Source organism: Asterias rubens, chromosome 2, assembly GCF_902459465.1.
Source record: "Asterias rubens chromosome 2, eAstRub1.3, whole genome shotgun sequence".
Taxonomy (NCBI): Eukaryota; Metazoa; Echinodermata; class Asteroidea; order Forcipulatida; family Asteriidae; genus Asterias; species Asterias rubens.
The window spans coordinates 4,497,696-4,517,325 of record NC_047063.1 but is presented as its reverse complement, the minus strand read 5'-3'; the positions used below and the strand labels follow the sequence as shown (position 1 = coordinate 4,517,325).

The 19,630-nt window shown below is 39.0% G+C and overlaps 1 protein-coding gene across 8 annotated transcripts in view; it reads left to right on the top strand.

Annotated features, from left to right (window-relative positions):
• LOC117303737 (filamin-A-like) overlaps positions 1 to 19,630 on the top strand; it is a 120,451-nt gene that overhangs the window by 71,390 nt on the left and 29,431 nt on the right. For all 8 annotated transcript variants that reach the window (XM_033788060.1, XM_033788077.1, XM_033788084.1 and 5 more), the window contains 2 exons: positions 4,038 to 4,285; positions 19,313 to 19,427. In XM_033788060.1, the coding sequence (XP_033643951.1) occupies positions 4,038 to 4,285; positions 19,313 to 19,427 (363 nt within the window). The remainder of the gene's footprint in view (positions 1 to 4,037; positions 4,286 to 19,312; positions 19,428 to 19,630) is intronic.

The following is a 19,630-nucleotide window of genomic DNA, read 5'->3' as shown; positions in this document are numbered from 1 at the left end:
TTATAAGCACAGAATATGCTCAGTTAAAAATAATCAGAATGTTTTATTGGTAACCAGACAACTATAAAATAGAAATGCTCAAAATCTGTTCACAGCTGGTAGTCTTATAACGATTTGCTACTAAAAGTGAAATGTTTTTACTGAGTTTATTTTCTGCTTAACATCTGTTTGAAATCGAGCCCCTCCCCCCCCTTCTCATTGTTTTACTTCCCCCTCCTTTCTTCCTCCTGATGTCTAGGGGGCTGGTCACCATTCTTATTTCTTCTCTATAAAGTGAAGCCATCTTGCCATGAGTGACATGTTTTGCTGTGTTAGCAGAGTGTTTGTTTTCCCTGTTGGCTACATTCTTCAAACATTTCTAGGATTGCCACACAGACCTGGGCCAAATTTCAAAGAGCTGCTAAGCACAACAATTTGCTAAGCGTGAAATTTCTTCCTTGATAAAAACAGGACTACCAACCAAATTTCCATGTGATACTCGGGATAAGCAAACAACAGCTGAATACCAGTAACAAGCAATATGCAACGAATAAAAATTTGGTTGGTAATCCTGTTTTTATCAAAGAAGAAATTTCATGCTAAGCAAATTTTCGTGCTTAGCAGCTCTATGAAATTGGGCCCTGGAATTGTATGGAGGCCATGTTTTCCAGGGCCCAATTTCATAGAGATGCTAGCACAAACATTTGCTTAGCATGATATTTCTTCCCAGATAAAAACAGGATTACCAACAAAATTTCCATTTGTTGCATATTTCATGTTACTTGGTATTCGGCTGCAAATAGCTTATCCTGAAAATCATGTGGACATTTGGTTGGTAATCCTGTTTTTATCAAGGAAGAAATTTCATGCTAAACAAATTTTTGTGCTTAGCAGCTCTATAAAATTGGGCCCAGATATTTTCCAATTGACCATAAGATTTAGAAGTGCCCTTTGCGAAATGAAAATGGCCTTGCCCTCTTAAAGATGAAACTCCAGACCTGCCGCTGATTTCATGAAAATTTACGCAAGTGCGTAAGTCCAGTTGCGCAACGTTTATGGCGCAAGTTGCTCCATTACCGCTGCACAAGTGGACTTCCGCAGTTGCGTAAAGTTTCGTGAAATCGGCTGCAGGTCTCAATTTCTGAGCTTAAAAGCACCCAAAATTGCGATATTGCCAGTATTTTATCCAACATAATTATTGGTTTAAAGAGACGAAAAGTACCTGAAGAAATTCTTTCAGCGTAACACTGTTTCAAAAACGTCTGTAGGCTCATTGAATGGTCAATAGATCACACATTGAAGAAGATTTTCGATTGGATACAACCCCCTTACTCAGTCACAAAATGAAGGTGGACAGTTCGAGAGCATTTGGTTATCATTTTAACCAAATCTTATCCTTAAGTACAAGTTATAATAACAATGATAATAAAGGCTTGTAATGTGCACATATCAACCTTGATGGGTGTTCAATGCTCGGAGTCATACATACCATAAGTACCGCACATACCATAAACTTGAACATTTGTGTCAATGACTTTTAGAAATCAACACATTTTCGACCAAATTGTATTGGAATCATCAGATTTTTGATCAAAAAGTAAACCCTGGTTGTTGAACGGAATACACGTTTCTCTAAAGGCAAGAGGTTCACCCTCCTTTTTAAAAACTAAAGTAAGTTTTAAACTTCTAACCAAATACTTCTTCAACTGCCCACCTTTTCAACCCTACCGTCTACACACCCTGTTTGACCCCTTAACAAATAATCATTTCCTGTTTGAACAGGTCAAAGGTCAGTGTGAGCTTCCAGCATAGCATGCCTCAGCATGGCGGTTCATCTTTGCTCCGTCAAAATTACTAACCCACTTTTGTTTTTTTTACATCTGTGTTCATAATGAATGACCGTCACGGATAACTATGTCACTTTTTGGTTTCAAAATAATGTTTTTAAATGACAATTTACATGAAAGTGACTGATATTGCGGTGGTTCAAACATGACTTAAAATGCTACAGAATGAACAAATTCCTTTTTTAAAGGTTGTGAGTACTGCAGATAGATGTACAGATATTTTTTCAGCATATCACTTTTTACTTCTTGATGAATCTTTCATATAAATAGATTGAGTACATGTACTTGTATAACATCATTGACTGCCATATTAATGGAAAAGTGCATGCCTTTCACATGTGCACAATTCATCGTTTCACTGACGGTAGCCAATGATGATACACTCTACATATATGATACGCTTTATGGTTGAGTTTTAGGGACAGCATTTTAAAAAAAAGCGTTGAGGCAAGGCTTTCGTGTGAAAGTTTCAAAGCAAATACTTTTAGACGCATCACTTTATTACTAACCCATACTGCTTCATATCAAGACAGCAGATGCATGCCCGAGATTGCTCAACTTGTCCTGTGTGTGTTTGACCATGTTAGTTTGTCACTACTTTTTTATCATGTATGCTTGAAAAATATTCAAAATTATTATCCTGAGGTCTGTGTGTCCGAAAAGCTGGACATTGGCGGCCATTTTACCTTTTTGTTACAGTATATGAAATTGACGCTGAGATGTACTTGTCAGGAAGTTGATGGGAGGGAATTTTAACCAAATAACCACTGTTTAAATCTAACCCTACATTCGCACAAGTAAATACTTGGATTTCAAACAAAAACATTCTGGAAACCCCTAGTTGCCACCTTGACAATGCCATAAAATGTTCGCTTTCTGTGAGGTGTCTCTACCAAGATGAGAGACGTACAATAGCTTTATGTAGACTTTGGCTTGAAAGACATTGATTCCACAACTGTGACCATTTTCCTAAAACCAATTCTGCATTTTCCTGAATAGAAAAATCAACTCAGGAATTTTTGTTACTGAAGTCGAAACAGTACCCGTGTGAGATAAATATACCTACTTGTAAAGCAACTGATGCATCTGTTGTGACCGAAACCAAAAACAAGTTGATGGCTTGGTTTCAAAATGGCGGATTCTACAAACTAACTTTTTTGAGAACATTATCATTCAAGAGATGGGTCACCGACCCATTTTTACCTAGCTTTCAGAAATTGTTTCGGTAAATGAAAATTTTGTCAGAAAATTTGTCTTCTAGTCAGAGTCTCCAAAACACTCCAAAAGTTTGTGTTTTCTGACGTAGAGCCGGCCGCAGTTAGAGTACCACATGAACATGAATGAGAGCATATACTGCTCTTACATGTAGCACAGGGCTACCACGAATTCAGACATAGTCTTACAATGTATCCCAACCTTCTTATGCACTGTCTATACTGTCTAGAGCGCCACTTATAAGTATCCACTAGCAACTACCCTTAGTGCGCAAAAGGGTAGCAGCCATTTTTTAAACCACTTCACAGGCAACCATGGAAATGCCAAGGCCAAGAGCACTGGTTTCATAGAAGCTGCAAAGTACCTATGCTTTTATATGTGAAGTTTATTTCTGTATAGTGTCATGTACTTGTTTGTTGCGCTGCAAAAAAGTTAATAAACAAAAAGCGATTTTTGTATAGAAAAACTAAATCCAATTGTACTACATGTAATTATGTTCGTCCTATAGGCACTTTAACCTTGATACAATAGTCGCACACTTGATGTTGTTTTGAAATCTAGGTATTTAATGGTACACCACTTTCAACTGGTCTATTTTGAAATTGTTCCATTAACTTCGTTCACTTGTGTTGTTGATATAGTAATGTTGAACACAGCTAATTAATGAGGAGGAAAAACCTTGACACCACTAATTTGTTCTCACACAAAATTACATTTTTTTATATTAGTTTTGAGCCTTGTTTGCATTGTTGCTTTGCAGAGTTGTTTTGAGTGATACATGTAGACTTTGTGCATGCTGCATTTATGTAAAATAAATCACAACACGTGTGAGCCATCTATGGTGAAACACAATCAGTAGCCAGCCCAATGCAAGGTGCAACATTTGGCCAGTGAAGAAAATAAGATATCAAACTTTGGCCTTTTCATTCAAAAAAAAAAAGATTTTTATTTTCCTTTTTCGAAAATTTGACCATCTCCCCCTTTTCTCTAACGAAGAAACAATCACCAAGACAGTTACTGTTGAGGAGGAGACAGTATTCAAGGTGAACTCGCGCGACGCCGGTAAGGGTCATGTGACCTGCACCATCGTGGGACCTGACGGCAAAGAGGTACCCGATTGTTCCGTTGTTGACAACGGTGACGGAACCTTTGACATCATCTGGACCTGCCCTGCACCAGGAACCTACAATGTGGACATCAAGTTTGGAGGTGTGTCACTCACTGGAGGACCCATCACTATCAGTGTAAGTATCATTAACTCATTTTATTATATACATCTATAGATCATGTGACCTTTGTGTACATTCCAACCGCCCTCTGTTGAAAAAAAACACTGTATACGTCATGTTTCGCCGGGCAAAAAGACGCACTGTCATGGTAAGATTGCTAACGCTGTCTAGCTGGCTGCCAAAACAAAAGTTTTGCCCGCCGGTAGGTGCGCGAATGTGTTTTGGTTTTCAAGTGACGTCAGAGGTCAGATCGTCTATTGAAAGAACCATTAATCCTTTTTGAAAGGTTGGGTCGGGTTGGTGTAGCGGTATCTACCCTTGCCGTCCACCTCTAGAACCCCCCGGTGGGAATCCCTCCAGGTTTGCTTGGCTTCACCACCAGAATTAATAAATGAGATAAGTGGTGTCTTTCCTCGCCTTCCACCTCTTCGACCCCGGTGCGAATCCTGCGTAAGGCACTATGTGGATTGGGTTTTCAGTCCCTATTTAATTGCGTGGGTTTTCCCTGGAATTTTTCTTTGGAGTTTTTGCTCCAACATCTAAAACTGGAGGTTCCTTCCTTTTCTTCACTCCACCTGGTTCTTGGCCAGTGATTAAGTTTGCTTTTCTTTGAGTCGCTGGATTCACAACCAGAACTAATAAATAAGACAGATGCGAGCAACCACTGATATTGGGCACCCTGATGAAATGTGGGGTTATTTGTGCTAGAATGAATGCTGACAACATCGTGTCTTGGAAGTGTCGTGGCTGAGCGGTTGAGAGCACTGAATTCTAACTCTGGTGTTTCTGATCAGCAGAGGGTGGGTTTGAATCCCCAGCCGTGACACTTGTGTCCCTAAGCAAGACACTTAACCATTGTGTTGTCCTTCTGATGGGACGTTAAGCCGTTGGTCCCATGTGTTATGTAACACATGTAAAAGAACCCAGTGCGCACTTATCGAAAAGAGAAGGGGTTCGCCGAGGTGTTCCTAGTCCGATCGGCAGCAAATTGCGCCACAGCACCTTGTAAAGCATTACATGGTGCTATCAGAATTAGGTCTTATAATCCAAACGTAGTCCCACATCTAGAAGGAAATGCTGTATGTTACAGCGCCAGGAGCGTCACTGGGTGACGGACATGTGCGCTATATAAAAAGCCACAATTATATAGCGCCCCCGAGTTTCCCTTACTATCCAAGTCTCCAAGTGTGCAGAAAGCATGCGTGCACTTATTTGTCCCATCTGTGCTTGACTTTATGATTGAGAAAAAGGCATGATTTTTTGTTTTTTTGGACCTCTGTCAGATATGCATTTTCAGAAGTTTTAAGAGATTGTTTAAGAAGTGTTTACGTGCTGATGTACATGTATGAATGTCTAGACTATGAAAACCAGATTCACTTGGTGTATGCATTCAAACGTTGGTTGGACTTTTGGAGTACAAGTTTCATTCTAACCTCTGTCAGATACGCAGTTTCTGAAGTTTTTAAAAATTGTTTGAGAAGTGTGTACGTGCTGATGTACATGTATGAATGCCTACATGTATGTAGACTATTGACTTTGGTTTAACCCATAAACCCCTAAGGATCTTTGTGAAGATTCTTTTCTTAATCCAACACATTCCGATTCCATAGAGTTATTGAACCGCTAAGTCTGATTGAATTAGTCTGCCAACCTCTATGGGAACCAGATTCGCTTGGTATATGCAATCGATCATTCATTTCACAGTGGGGTTTTCGGAGGACATGTTTTGTTGTGATGTCTACTGATGATAGATGCTTGATTTGCTTATAGTTTCAAGACCGGACAGGCAGCCCGCAATAATGAACATCTACTTCTGTCTGTTGTTGTAGTGTACTGTAGGTTTTTATAGTACATTTTTTAAATTGATCTAATCTTTCAGTGTTCCGTTATTCTCCTTACTCTTTGTGGTTTGTGCTATGATGTAAGGCTCTTTGTGTATGTAAGTTTTAATATTCTTTATCCCGATGCAAATTTAACATCTCTTCTATCGTTGCGGTACCCGCTGCAAAAACATAGGATTGAAACTGCCTCTTGCTACCGGGCAACCTCGGTAGTCTAGTTGGAAAGACACTGCTCTAGAATTGCAAGGGTCGTGGGTTTGAATCCCACCCGAGTAACATGCCTGTGATATTTTTTTTTACAAGACTCTGGAAAGTACTGAGTATACAGTGCTAACACATCGGTGTATGGGTAAAAAAAAATGTTTATATTATGTAAGTTTTATTCAGTATGAAAGTGCACACTGTGAAGCAATGTACCAGGGAACCCACAAAATGCAATAATTGTACAAGAGATACTTTGAATTGGAGCATGCAAACTACAGAAAGGGGATAGAGGTTACTGACTTAACAAAGAAGCCCCCCCCCCTTTTTATCCACTCTCACCTGGTTCGAATGAGCTCCTTATATCTTAACCCTCAGAGCTGGGTTCAACACCCCTTCCCCCCCCCCCTCCTTGCATGCCATTGCGCCCAATCTGGCCCAATGAAACCAGGAATTTGGGGGTCTTTGTTAGATGTCTTGTGGCTCGTTGATCATCAATGATAACAACTTCCTGAGGTCAATGGTGACAGATGGCCTTGGTTCGGCATCTTCAAACAGGGAAAAGAAACTAATTGGTCGTTGTATCTGGACCTCTTGTTGAGTTCCCATCTCACATACTGTAAAGTGATTTGATCTTGGGCTACAGTCTACCGGATGGAAGAGCTAGTGTAGACATGAATGAACTAATCAATCTTATGTAAAATATTCACCTTGTTGCCCACTGAAATTCTTCCTTAAAGGCAGTGGACGCTATTGGCAGTTACTCAAAATAATTATCAGAATAAAACCTTACTTGGTAACAAGTAATTTGGAGAGGTTGATAGTATAAAACATTGTTAGAAACAGTTCCCGCTGAAGTGGAGTAGTTTTCGAGAAAGATGTAATTTTCCACAAGTTTGATTTTGAGACCTTAGATTTAGAATTTGAGGTTTTGAAATCAATCAAGCATCTAAAAGCACATACCTTTGTGTGACAAGGGTATTTTTTCTTTCATGATTATCTCGCAACTTCGACGATTGATTGAGCTCAAATTTTCACAAGTTTGTTATTTTATGCATATGATGAGATACATTGAGTGAAAAGACTGGTCTTTGACAATTACCAATAGTATCCAGTGTTGTGCAGGAGTGGTAAGGATAAAAAACTGGGAAGTCTCCCGAATTCTAAAAAGCTACTCCGCGTTAGTGTATAAAGCAAGACAAGTTCTCGAAAAGAACGCAATATACCTGGCAAGTAGGTACACACATGGTGTTACCTCAAAACCAATATGCAAAGTTCATACTAGAAACATTTTATTCTGTAAAGTATTTTCCTCTGAACTGAAGTCATATTCCAGAAAACTGTATCTGAGAACCTAAACATAACGCAGTAAGCTAGTTTCAGTAGCAAGACAAGTTCTCAAATAACAAAATCTACACAGCAGAGTAAATATGCACATGGTAACATTACTGTAAACCATATACATCATTGTACATGTGTACATGCAAAGAGTTTTTAAACCCACACATGTACTGTACATGACTCACTCATATATCAATTGGTCGACGCGAATCAACTCAATGTTTCGATCAGTATGTTCCAATCGTCTTCATGAGACTACCACAACGCACAAGAGAGAATATATACCTGTACTGTGTCTACCGCGACTCTTTAACTAGATTTCCACTGCGGTTAGTTGTTGAGGTCATTGATATTGGTTTGCAGTAAGTCTATTTGATAACGAAGATGCCACGGATTGTTTTGAGTGTTACTATGGGTCATTGATTTCAGTGAATGGGAGCATTACCTCCTGCTGCTAAGAGATAAATAACCACAGGCAATGATAGTCAGTTTTGATGAGAAAACAAGATGGAAATGTTTTCTTTACAATATTTTTAGCTTTCGAGAAACGTCAGGCCATTAAAAATTTTTTGCATTTATACCATGGTTTTATACCATCATTAGCACATGTACATGTAGCAGTTTGCAACAGCAAGTTCCATTTTCTGTGTTGACGGTTGTTTAAAAGAAGCTTTAAAAGCGTTCAAAATCTACAAACTGTATACAACTTGATGAACTTTGTTCTAGAATCAAAATTAGTTACCCATAGAATCATGTATCTGCAAGAGTTTAAGGCAACATTTTTATTTTGATGCTGTGGTTATTTTATCTCTTTGGTGAAAGGAACTGTTAAGCTTTGATATGGGATACTTTAAATATCTGATGGAACAAAATCTGCTGAAGTTTTCTTGTAATTTAGGGTAAAAGGAGGGGCCTTTTTAAGAATAATTTCTTAAATAACTTTTTAAAATAAATGATGATTCATACTACAAAGCCTGCTAAACCTCTCCTCAAGATATTTGAAAGATAAAGTCTGGAAACATTTTGAGGTGAGCTTGACGTTGCCCCAGTTGGAACATCTGAAAATACTATACATGTAGTTGCGGCTTTGTGCCATGCAGTGATTTGTTGGTTGAGTTCCCCCAAACTTACCCCAGATGGGGATCTTGTCTATAAGCCCTAATCCATTCCTGAAAAACCACAACAATTTTGACATTCATGATTCATGAATGTGTGCCTAACCAATATTGTGCATTTGTGTACTAGACATACTTTGTAGACTTTGTAGCTTAATTGGTAGTTGTCAAAGAAAAGTCTTCTCACTTGGTGTATCTCAACATATGCATAAAATAACAAACCTGTGAAAATTTGAGCTCAATTGGTCGTCGAAGTAGCGAGATAATAATGAAAGAAAAAACACCCTTGTCACACGAAGTTGTGTGCATTCAGATGCTTGATTTTGAGACCTCAAATTCTAAACTTGAGGTCTTGAAATCAAATTCGTGGAAAATTATTTCTTTTTTTAAAAACTACGTCACTTCAGAGGAAGCCGTTTCTCACAATGATTTATACTATCAACCTCTCCCTATTACTCACAGTTTAAAACATTGTGAATAACGGCTTCCTCTGTAAGTAACGTGGTCTTTTAGGAAGAAGTAATTTCTCACTCAACTATTAAAAGACTTCAGTCTTGAAGCCTTTAATTATGCATTTGAAGCAAGTTTGTGCTAGAAGGGTGTTTTTCCTTTCACTATTCTCTTGCAACTTCAAAGACCAATTGAGTCAAGATTTTCACAGATTTGTTATTTTATGCATATGTTGGGATATACCAAGTGAGAACAATGTTATTTGACAATTACCAGTGTCTTTACAGCATGCCAGCTCACTGCCATACAGTTTATCACTTTACAGGAAGAATTGATCGCATCATATGCTTTGGGGTTGGGCGCACAACTGGCAACTACAAAAAGATCCTAAATAAAATACTGCAGGATTTAATGACATCGTAGACAGAACACAGCTGTCCTCTTTGCATTGCTCTCGGCCACGATATTTAGCAGAATTATAGTTGAGAGTGCGCGACATTTGATTTTAATCTGAACTGAGCTCTTTAAATTTGCTGATGTCATTCATGTTGCTGCTGAGAGAAACCTTGCGATTTGTTTGCGATTGGTTTTAAAATTGGCAGAAAGTTCAAACAGGAAGAGCAAGACAATTTTAATGGATCTCTATTGACCCATTTCACCCGACGTCATCATCAGAAAAATCTTGAATGCGCCATACTGGTGGGCAATTTCACTGTTCGTTTTTATATATAACTCTATGCTGTGCGTTATGCAGGGAAGTGTGCATTTTAGGCGACGCAGCGTTAATCGTAAACCTAACTGCCCACCAACATGGTGAGCGTGGCATCAGTCGCCGCGTGTGACGCGCGTGCAAGGGGTCAATAGTGTTCACTTCTCAATCCAGGAATCCCTTAATGGAAAGTTGATTTCATATGTCAACAAAAGTTTCGGGGTTCTGGATGAGTGTTTTTATATATAATTTTTAGAAAAGCCTTTAAACGTTGTGCACATGCTTTGTTTAATTCACTTCGCAAGTGTATCCTGTAGTCCTTCTTTATTTCTTCCATGCAAAAAATAGTTAATGGCCTAAAGTGTCAACCCTAGCAGAGTCTTTCTCAAAGGCGAAAAGAAAGAAGTTATATTTGCCCCTATATTTTACCCAGTGAAGAGACAATTTTGTGATGTTATAGTATCATTCATGTAGAAAAGTTAGCTGTTCTTATTTACTGTTTAAATAACATGTATTTCAATCAGTTCAAAGGTTTTCCCTCATTTCTTGTACACAATGTGAGAATGATTAGATACTAAAGGCTGTTCCACAAAAGTGGCTATCTGTTTCATAAAAATTGTAATAATTTGAACATCGACATAGTATGCAGTATATGATCATCTGCCAATGTAATTCACAATACCATCTTATATCCAGTCCAGGGGCTCAGATAGAACTAGTGGATTATTGGTTTGAATACTCCCCCAATGCATAAGCTGAACTCTTTTCTTGGCCTGGCATTTCAGTTATGCAACCCTCACACTGCACACAGGCCCATTTATGGAGATGCAGTTGTCTGGTCGACCTGGGCAATGTGGAAGGCAGTGGGAAGCTGTGGTTCAGTGCAAGCCTGAGGTAGTTCATCGAAATTGTTTGCTGTCTACTGTACCAAGCGGTTGATATCTAACTGGTATACAAACACTTGGGTGCCTACGTGTGGTTTGTCATTTTATGTGCTGAGCTTTATTGCCACACGTAGGCAGTTTAGAAGCTTGATACTCCTAAAGCTGAAAACAGTTTTTATTTAATTGTAGACATAATATGTTCATCCTCTATCTGATGATTATTAATAATAATGACGTCTTCGATAGCGCCAATATCCACAAAAAAAGTGTTCATGGCGCTTGCTCCAATAAAAACGCTCCCCCTTGATTAGAAAGTGATTGGTGCTGGTAGATTTTTTTATTACTTCTTTTTTATCCTTGATGCAATTTTAACATCTGTTACTTCGTTCTTGGTATCTTGGACTGACTATTAAAGTCAACTTTTTCTTTCAAATCCTTATACTGGATATTATTGGTTGTGAGAAGAAATTTAGTAAAATACAAATTGGTTATTACACCTCGTTGAATTCTTACTAATTGCTCAACTGTCTCATCCCTCATCTCATACTCAGTCAATTAAACAGAAAGGTCGTGGAGGCATTGCTGGTAGATCTTGTACTACAAGATAATTTCTAGAATGAAAGCTTTTAATTGTGAAGTATGGAAATTTGATAATATTTCTCCTTGATTAACACACGCATTTTAACATATCTAATATTCTAAAAGAATCAAGCAAGAAACTGTTGCAATAATCATTGAGGCATTGCTGGTAAATATTGTGCCACAAAATAATTTCTAGAATGAAGACTTCGAGAATGAAGTCTTTTAATTGTGAAGTTGGGAATGTGGTATTTCTCCTTGATAAACACACACATTCTTGTATTCTGAAAGAAATAAGCAAGAAACTGTGAGAAAAGTGCAGATCAGTCAAAGTTTGTTTTTTTTGTACATGTTCCTTAATTTCTTTGAAAGTACAGAGGAATTTGCAGACATTCATGTGGCAAGGCTATCTGGTTTTCCAGTCATACCAAGAGTCTCAGCTTTTGAGCGTCTCCAGACGTTAACTTCATCCACATTGTTGGTACATAAGTAACAAATGATGAAATGTGATTCCCATCACCATAGTGTGATTACAAGACTGTTTCTTAGGAAGGGGGTCTTCATCGGTTTGTGGCGATTGTCACGACAGTGAACACTGCCTCTCCATCAGCAACACTATCAGAGATGTCCTACCGCTTGGTAACCAGGGGTTCATCTATTTATGTAATGCATCCTCTCACCTGTTACACATCCAGTGATGACGGAATACCAGTGTCCTAAAGACATGGAATCCTTTTTAATAGTGATAACTTATTGTTGATTTGATCATAAGAGCTTTCTTGATATAAAGTTGGCACTAACTCTTTACATAGGCCTACTGAGAATTTTTTTTTTAAATGCTATCTTACTTGTTCCACCCTTATTAGCCAACATTCTAAAAAGTTCATTCAGTCAGTTTCTGAAGAAGAAAAAGGACTCTATCAGAAACATATCTTGACAGCATTCTATTTTGTTTTTGGAAGCTAAAGTGGACTCTTCTATAATTTTTAATGATTTTTTTTTTCTGTGAGAAGCAAATCAACCCTAAACAAAAAGGCTGTCCTGCCAATTTTGTCAAATTTTTACCAACTTAAAGTTTTTCAACTAGAGTGTTCCAAAGTTCCCATTGTTTTGTACAGTATGTAGTCAAGGTATCTGTTCATTTTCTTAGTTACAATGGAATGTTTTCATAGGTAATATTGATCTCTTATATCACTCCCTCTAATCACACAACAAGCAAATTTGCCTGTTTTATGACTTCAAATAGCAACGTCTGCAACAGTTTGCCCTAGATAGCCGGAAACAGATCTGGCCAGGAGATTCAAAAAGCGTGGAATGCTCATAAACACACGTCATAACATTAGCAAAGATTGTCCACTGTTTACATACAGTAATGGTTTGAGTACCGGTTGGGTGCATACTTGGATTCCAATATGATCTTGTGATGAAATGCAATTCCTGGTGGATTGCGTGCCTACACGTGTGTAGGACTTATGTGTAGATATAGGTACATAAGTCTGTCTTATGGACACATTGAAGAAGGTGATACATGTATAGCCTGCCACCCTGGGAGAACCAACAGTCCTGCCTGTCAGTCACGGTTTGTTTCAAAATGGCCGACCAGGCGTTACTAGGTAACCAGCATCATTAAGAGATGGACAGAAATAGCCGAGGATGCGTGAGGGACATCATGATTGTCCCACCAGTGATGGGTCGTGTGTGCTCACATGCGCTGCTCTCCACTCCACTTTTCATGAGGCATTTGTGGCATTCCGAGGTGGTTTAAGCTTACTTGTAGCTCAACTGTCGCCTCCCCATCGCCTGTTTCCTGAAATACCCCGGCTGGACTTATTTGGTTGGCCACAAAATATTACAGACAGCGGTGACATTTAAACAACTGTGGTTTCCGTGTGTGTAGGAGTCTATATTCTTTCTCGTCAAATTTTTGACGGATGTTTAGACTACACTTGTCTTGAAGTACACCACGTGCTGTGCAGTGTTTTGTGTGTGGTTTTGCAGTCACTCTCGGACTTAACCACTCCTTGGATATACCGAGTACGTTTTGGATTGGAAACCTCCCGGATCGAGTCTCCAAAGTAAATTGCTCGTCTCTCAATATATTCTTCAAGAGTGTTGGAGATATCTTTTCTGTGGATCCACTCTGAACTAGGTATGTTTTCTTGGAGCGTGTTGTTTATCTTTTGGGTTTACTGTTGTTGTTGGAAGACCATGTGCTTTGGGTCATCAGGGTCATGGCAGTCACACTGTCCAGTAAGGATGGAATGATTGACATCTTGGGATGAATCCAAGGTACTGGCTTGAAAAGTATCATCGTGAGTATGATGGTTTTGCTATCGCTCTGGTTGTCTCGATTGATGATATGTATCATTGTATGATAGCCGTTTGTAGACATGTTTTTTTTTAACTATTGTGTTTTGTCTTTTTTTTTTTGGTGGGGGGGGGGAGGTGGCTTTTGTTGATTTCACTTGGTACACATGACCAAGAGTGGTCCGTTTTAGCAAATTGTTTCAGGTACAGGTAGGTTATGATTTTTTTTGAGCTGCTTTCAGAGTCGCCCGCATACATGTAGCTGTTGTCCGAAAAGCTTAATCTTAGGGAAGACATAACTTTAATTGGTTTTGCTTCCTTTCAGCGTTTGTCAGTAGCAAGTCAAAATATCCTTCCGTACATGTATATTTCTGACCCAATTGAGAATTTACAAGCCTTGAGTCCCAATTGAGAATTTACCAGCCTATAGTCCCAATTGAGAATTTACCAGCCTATAGTCCCAGTTGAGAATTTACCAGCCTATAGTCCCAATTGAGAATTTACCAGCCTATAGTCCCAATTGAGAATTTACCAGCCTATAGTCCCAATTGAGAATTTACGTGCCTATAGTCTCTTTCATACTTGGGAGATACTTCCAAGGCCCATTTTCATAGAGCTGCATAAGCAGACAGTTTGTGTGCTAAGCAAAAATAAAACTAGCGGGATACTAGTCAAATATTCTGCTTGTGACATGGCATTGTTGCTGGCCGTCTGATTCTGCTAAGCATATTATTCTTGTGCTGAGTAACTGGGCCTTGTTCGATATCTCAGCAGGCAAACCTGTTGGTGGAAAAACTATTCACTATCAACTGTTCGTGCACTTTGGCACCTGTTAATATCCACTTTGGTCAAACTAATTGGTTGTAATGTCAACACTGCTTCAGTACCCTCTTCTGTTCAAAAACAGAGATACAGACAAATTAAGCAACTTTACAAACTGCTTAGCTTACTCTCTTAGTTATTAACTGCATCGACATTTTTCTCTCTTCAATGACTTGTCAACTTTTAAGAAAACTAATGGTATTCCAGTGATAGCTGTCTTGCCTGGTGCTCAACAGATAATTTTGCTAAGCGAATTGGGTCTCCGGTTAGCATGCTCAGACACATCCAATAAATTGTTTCTCCAAGACATTTCAGGTATTTTCTGTTCTGATGTCGTTCCTTATGTCCACTCGACTCTCTAAGTGGGTCACGTTGTACACAAGAATCCTGCTGGATATAGATTTCATGAAGTGCAGTGACTGGGGAGTTATCTGGGCCAAATCTGGGCCAAATCGACGCTGTGAAGAAATGCAAAACAGCGTGACTGGAGAGCGGAGATGTGTTCATTGCACGATAGTTTCATCGCAATATATTGCTGTTACGTTTGTAGAAGAACTTTCACCCTATTAATAATGCTTCTTTACTCAAATGCAGACTCCATTTGTAAATCAATCACTAAAAGTTACTGTGTTGTTACATTATTAGCTTAATGTTTTCACACATTTGCGAACGTCCACTGTACTTTTAGAGAAGTAAGCTGATTTCTACAAATTCTACAATTGGAATGATGTTGCGCCTCAAGGTCAATGATAAAGTATATCCTAAATAACATGGAGGGATGCTTGTTCAATTTGACGATAGAAAATATCAAATTGAGCTTTTAACTAGTTAATCTCTGCTCTGCGATTGCATTTGCCAACTGTTCCTCAAGTTGCTTTTGAACTCCTCCAATATATATAAATACTCTTCCATAATGAGCTATCCATACAACCTTGCATCATTTTGATGTCCCTGGTAAACTTGGGGGCTTTTAGTCATTAAGAAGTGTGACTGTACTTTACTGTCTCTGTCACTGCTCAGCTGGTTGAATCAAATTGAATAGGAGACTTTCCAACGCTAGGCGGCAGCAGACATACCGGGTAAATTTCCATTGTTTACGTAGTTCTGAACATGCGCATAATTCTGAGAACAATGGATTTACCCGGTAAGTCTGCTGCCCTCTATCGTCCCAGAAAGTCTCCCATTGAATCGAATTGAATTGAATTGAATTGAATTGAATTGAATTGAATTGAATTGAATTGAATTGAATTGAATTGAATCGAATTGAATTGAATTGAATTGAATTGAATTGAATTGAATTGAGTTGAATTGAATGGTTTTGTCAAGTATATAAAAAATACATGAAATTTGCAACCCTATATTGTATAGCAGTATATAAAATATTAAAATGTAAAGTTGCACAAGTAAAACCACAATACAAAAGAAAACAATAACCTGAAGAAAAAAAAAATTGTTTTATATAAAACCAACAAACAAAACATGAAAGAGTAGTGGACCCCCCTCCCCCAAACTAAAAGAGGCCAAAAGAACAATACATTACATAGGACAGTACATAGGGCTGGATGCATTGTAGATCTAATAAAATCACAGTAAAATTGTGGATAAGAATAGGTACCAAAAAATTCTTAAAGGCAGTGGACACTATTGGTAATTACTCAAAATAATTATCAGCATAAAACCTTACTTGGTGACGAGTAATGGGGAGAGGTTGGTAGTATAAAACATTGTTAAAAACGGCTCCCTCTGAAGTAATGGAGCAAATGTTATGTTATTCCTCAAAGCACCGCCCTGTTTTCTTCCACAAAATGCAAGTTCAGCACGCATATTACATAACTGCTACAGTGGCCGTGAAATGTCTAAGAGAGGCGATAATATTTGAGAATGCTGGTGAGAAACGATCCCCGCTGTGAGCAGGATAACACTGTGTGATGCACCACTGAGATGCTAATGCTTGGAATGCTGTCGCAGCACTTGAGTTTCATCCTCTCATCTTAACCATGAGAGACGTATTGTATGTAATCACAGACCAAAATAGAGAGTAAGATACTGTGAAGGAGGAGACAAACAAGGACCCTGGAGCACTATCATGGGGACTTGAGCCCCTTTCACACAAGAGCAACTAAGCAAGGGTCCCTTGCTAAAATGTAGCATGGCTGTCAAATTTAACAAAACAGAGAGTATGATACTGTTGAGAAGGAGACAAACACAGGACCCTGGAGTACTATCATGGGGACTTGAGCCCCTTTCACACGAGAGCAACTAAGCAAGGGTCCCTTGCTAAAATGTAGCATGGCTGTCAAATTTAACAAAACAGAGAGTAAGATACTGTTGAGAAGGAGACAAACACAGGACCCTGGAGTACTATCATGGGGACTTGTGAGCCCCTTTCAGAGTGATTTAGCAAGGGTACCTTGCTAAAATGTAGCATGGCTGTCAAATTTTACCAAATGTACCTCGTGTGAAAGGACTCAACAAAAACTACTGTCCTAAGTTCTCTTGTGAAATCTTGTCGAACATTGCAGTTGCAGTTGATACCAACAAGTAATGAGCATAAGTTGTTTCCATTTAAAAATTATGGTTTATTACGCGATACAATTTTTAAAAGGTGATAGTTTTCTAAAACATTTCACACCTAGATTGGTGAAATTAGTTTGTAACAGACACGGCCAAATTCTCTTTCACCCTAAAGGCAAATTTGTCTTAGGTTTCCAGATAGATAACTGTCTATTTGTACTCGCAGCGTAATAACCCAAGTAGTTCAATCCGAAACCATGTCAGCCAAGAACGTTTGGCCTTACAATGATCGCAACACAATCAGGCAAGTAATAAGTAGATCGTTAAGTTCTAACCAGCCTAATTGGTGACCTGATTCACGCAAACAAACTACGAGGCGATGCAGTAAAATGATCCAAAAGGTTCACTGGTACCCAAATATTTGAGACATATTTCAATTAGCTGCTGTTGATCAAAGTTGCAGGGAGCCAGGCGCAAATCTCAGATCGTGATAAATTAATTTTGTCTTGAAGGGGTCATAGACCGACTATAATTTATTTGAGATACATTAGTTTACTGTATCGAAATGTCTTTTGTGCTTCAAAAACAAATTCCACTCTGCCGATTATGAAATTATTACCGCAGAATTATAAGAAGATTTATATGTTGGGGTTTGAGAAGTCAGAGCAACTATGTCAGAAATGTAATCAGTTGGCTGGTACTCCGGGTAGGCGTCAGCACCCTTTATTTTTGTTTTAGTCTTCCATGCTTTGCAGATCGTTCTTGTCCACATGGAATCACACCTCTTCATACATGTCATAAACACATACTATGACCATCTTGACTATGTTACATTCAACTATCATGATGTGACATGTGAAGAGCTGTTTCGCTTAAAATAGTAACCCCCCCCCCCACACTTAACACAATTGCTCTCCAAAATTTGTGGATGCTTATTTGTTTGAAGATATGTATGGGTTGCAAATTTTTTCTTTTTGTCTGTGGAGCGCCAAAGACATTCACATAGTGTGAACATCCTTTATCAATGTTGCAATACTGTGATTTGAATAAAAACAGCCTGGCCCCTCTTCCACATGATGGTAAATTGGTTGTCTTGTTAGCCGGTGTATATTGGGAACATGACACAAACTGACTGCAGTGTGGTGATAATATGTACACATGAGAGCTCCAATAGTAATTGATTGGACTCATTCATTTTACACAACTGTGTTTTAGTACAAACACAATCTCAATGGTCTTGGTTCAAGTTCATCATCGGGCATCTTTTCATTTTTGAAGCGATGTGCGCTACCATGTGTCTGGTGGTCTGTGGTTCGAATCCATAAGCTTTGTGCAAGAAAAAGTTACATGTACATTGTAACTGGGGTGTCGTGGCCGAGTGGATAAGAGCACCGAACTCATAAGCTCTGATGCTTCTGTTCAGCAGAGTGTGGGTTCAAATCCCGGTCGTGACGCTTGTGTCCCTAAACAAGACACTTAACTATAATTGCTTCTCTCCACCCAGGGGTAAATGGGTACCTGTGAGGGCAGAGATGGTTCTTGTGATTGGTTTAGCCGAGTAGCGCATATATTGCGCACAGGCTATATACTCCCAAGGGAGCTGAGATGGTTTAAGGAATGATTTAAGGCCCAGTGACCAGGGGTAATAATGTCGGAAGCACTTTGAGACACCCCTCGGGCGTGCAAAGCGCTATATAAAAACGGTCTATTATTACTATTATTTTTATTATTATTATAAACTATAAGGCTGTGAAAATATTTAATCGGCTGCAACTTTAGAGGTTAATATGTTAGATGAGTGACTGACATGTTAAGATACATCAGCACACAGGTTCCATTTTGTTGCATCCCTGTTAACAACACCTTGTCTTCTTTTCCGTTGCCGCTGTACTTAAGAAGCTCCCATGGACTTTGTACACAAATTTCCTTTCGGAGCACCCCAGTCTTTAGAATGTCCCCTATGAAGACCTTTTCTCTTCTTCAGGTTTCCATAAGGTAGTGAATATGAATAGACGATGTGACCTCTGACGTCACTCGAAAACCATAACATGATTCGTGCGCATACCGCCGGGCAACAACAATCTTACCATGACTACGCGTCTTTTTGCCCGGTGTTTTGTCAACAGAGGGCGGTTAAAATGTAAACATAGGTCACGTGGTCTATACACCATCATGTTATCAATTTTGTTTTAGCCTTTTTGAGAAAGATTCTGCTTGTATTCAAAACAACAGGCCATTAAATTTGTTTTTCTTTCAATTCTGTTCTTTTCCGTACACAGGGTGCAGAAGGCCCACCTGAAGATCTTATAGACTCCGAACAAATCATGCCACAAGAGTGCCGACCCCTCGAGCTCCAACTTCCAGTGTTGGGTGCTGGTCATGGTAACATCAATGGTAAGACCCTTTGTAGTACACGTTCGGACACTCACTTCAGTGAAGTACATTTTGTTTGACAGTTTCCAATAGGGCAGCACCGTCAGAAGGGGTGTACCACCCTCGAGTTGTTAGTTTCCAATGGTCGTCGGCATTTACTACTTTGGAAGCGTCCTTTTCTCGGACATCTGCGTAGCTCAAGGTGTGTTTGGTAAATATTACAC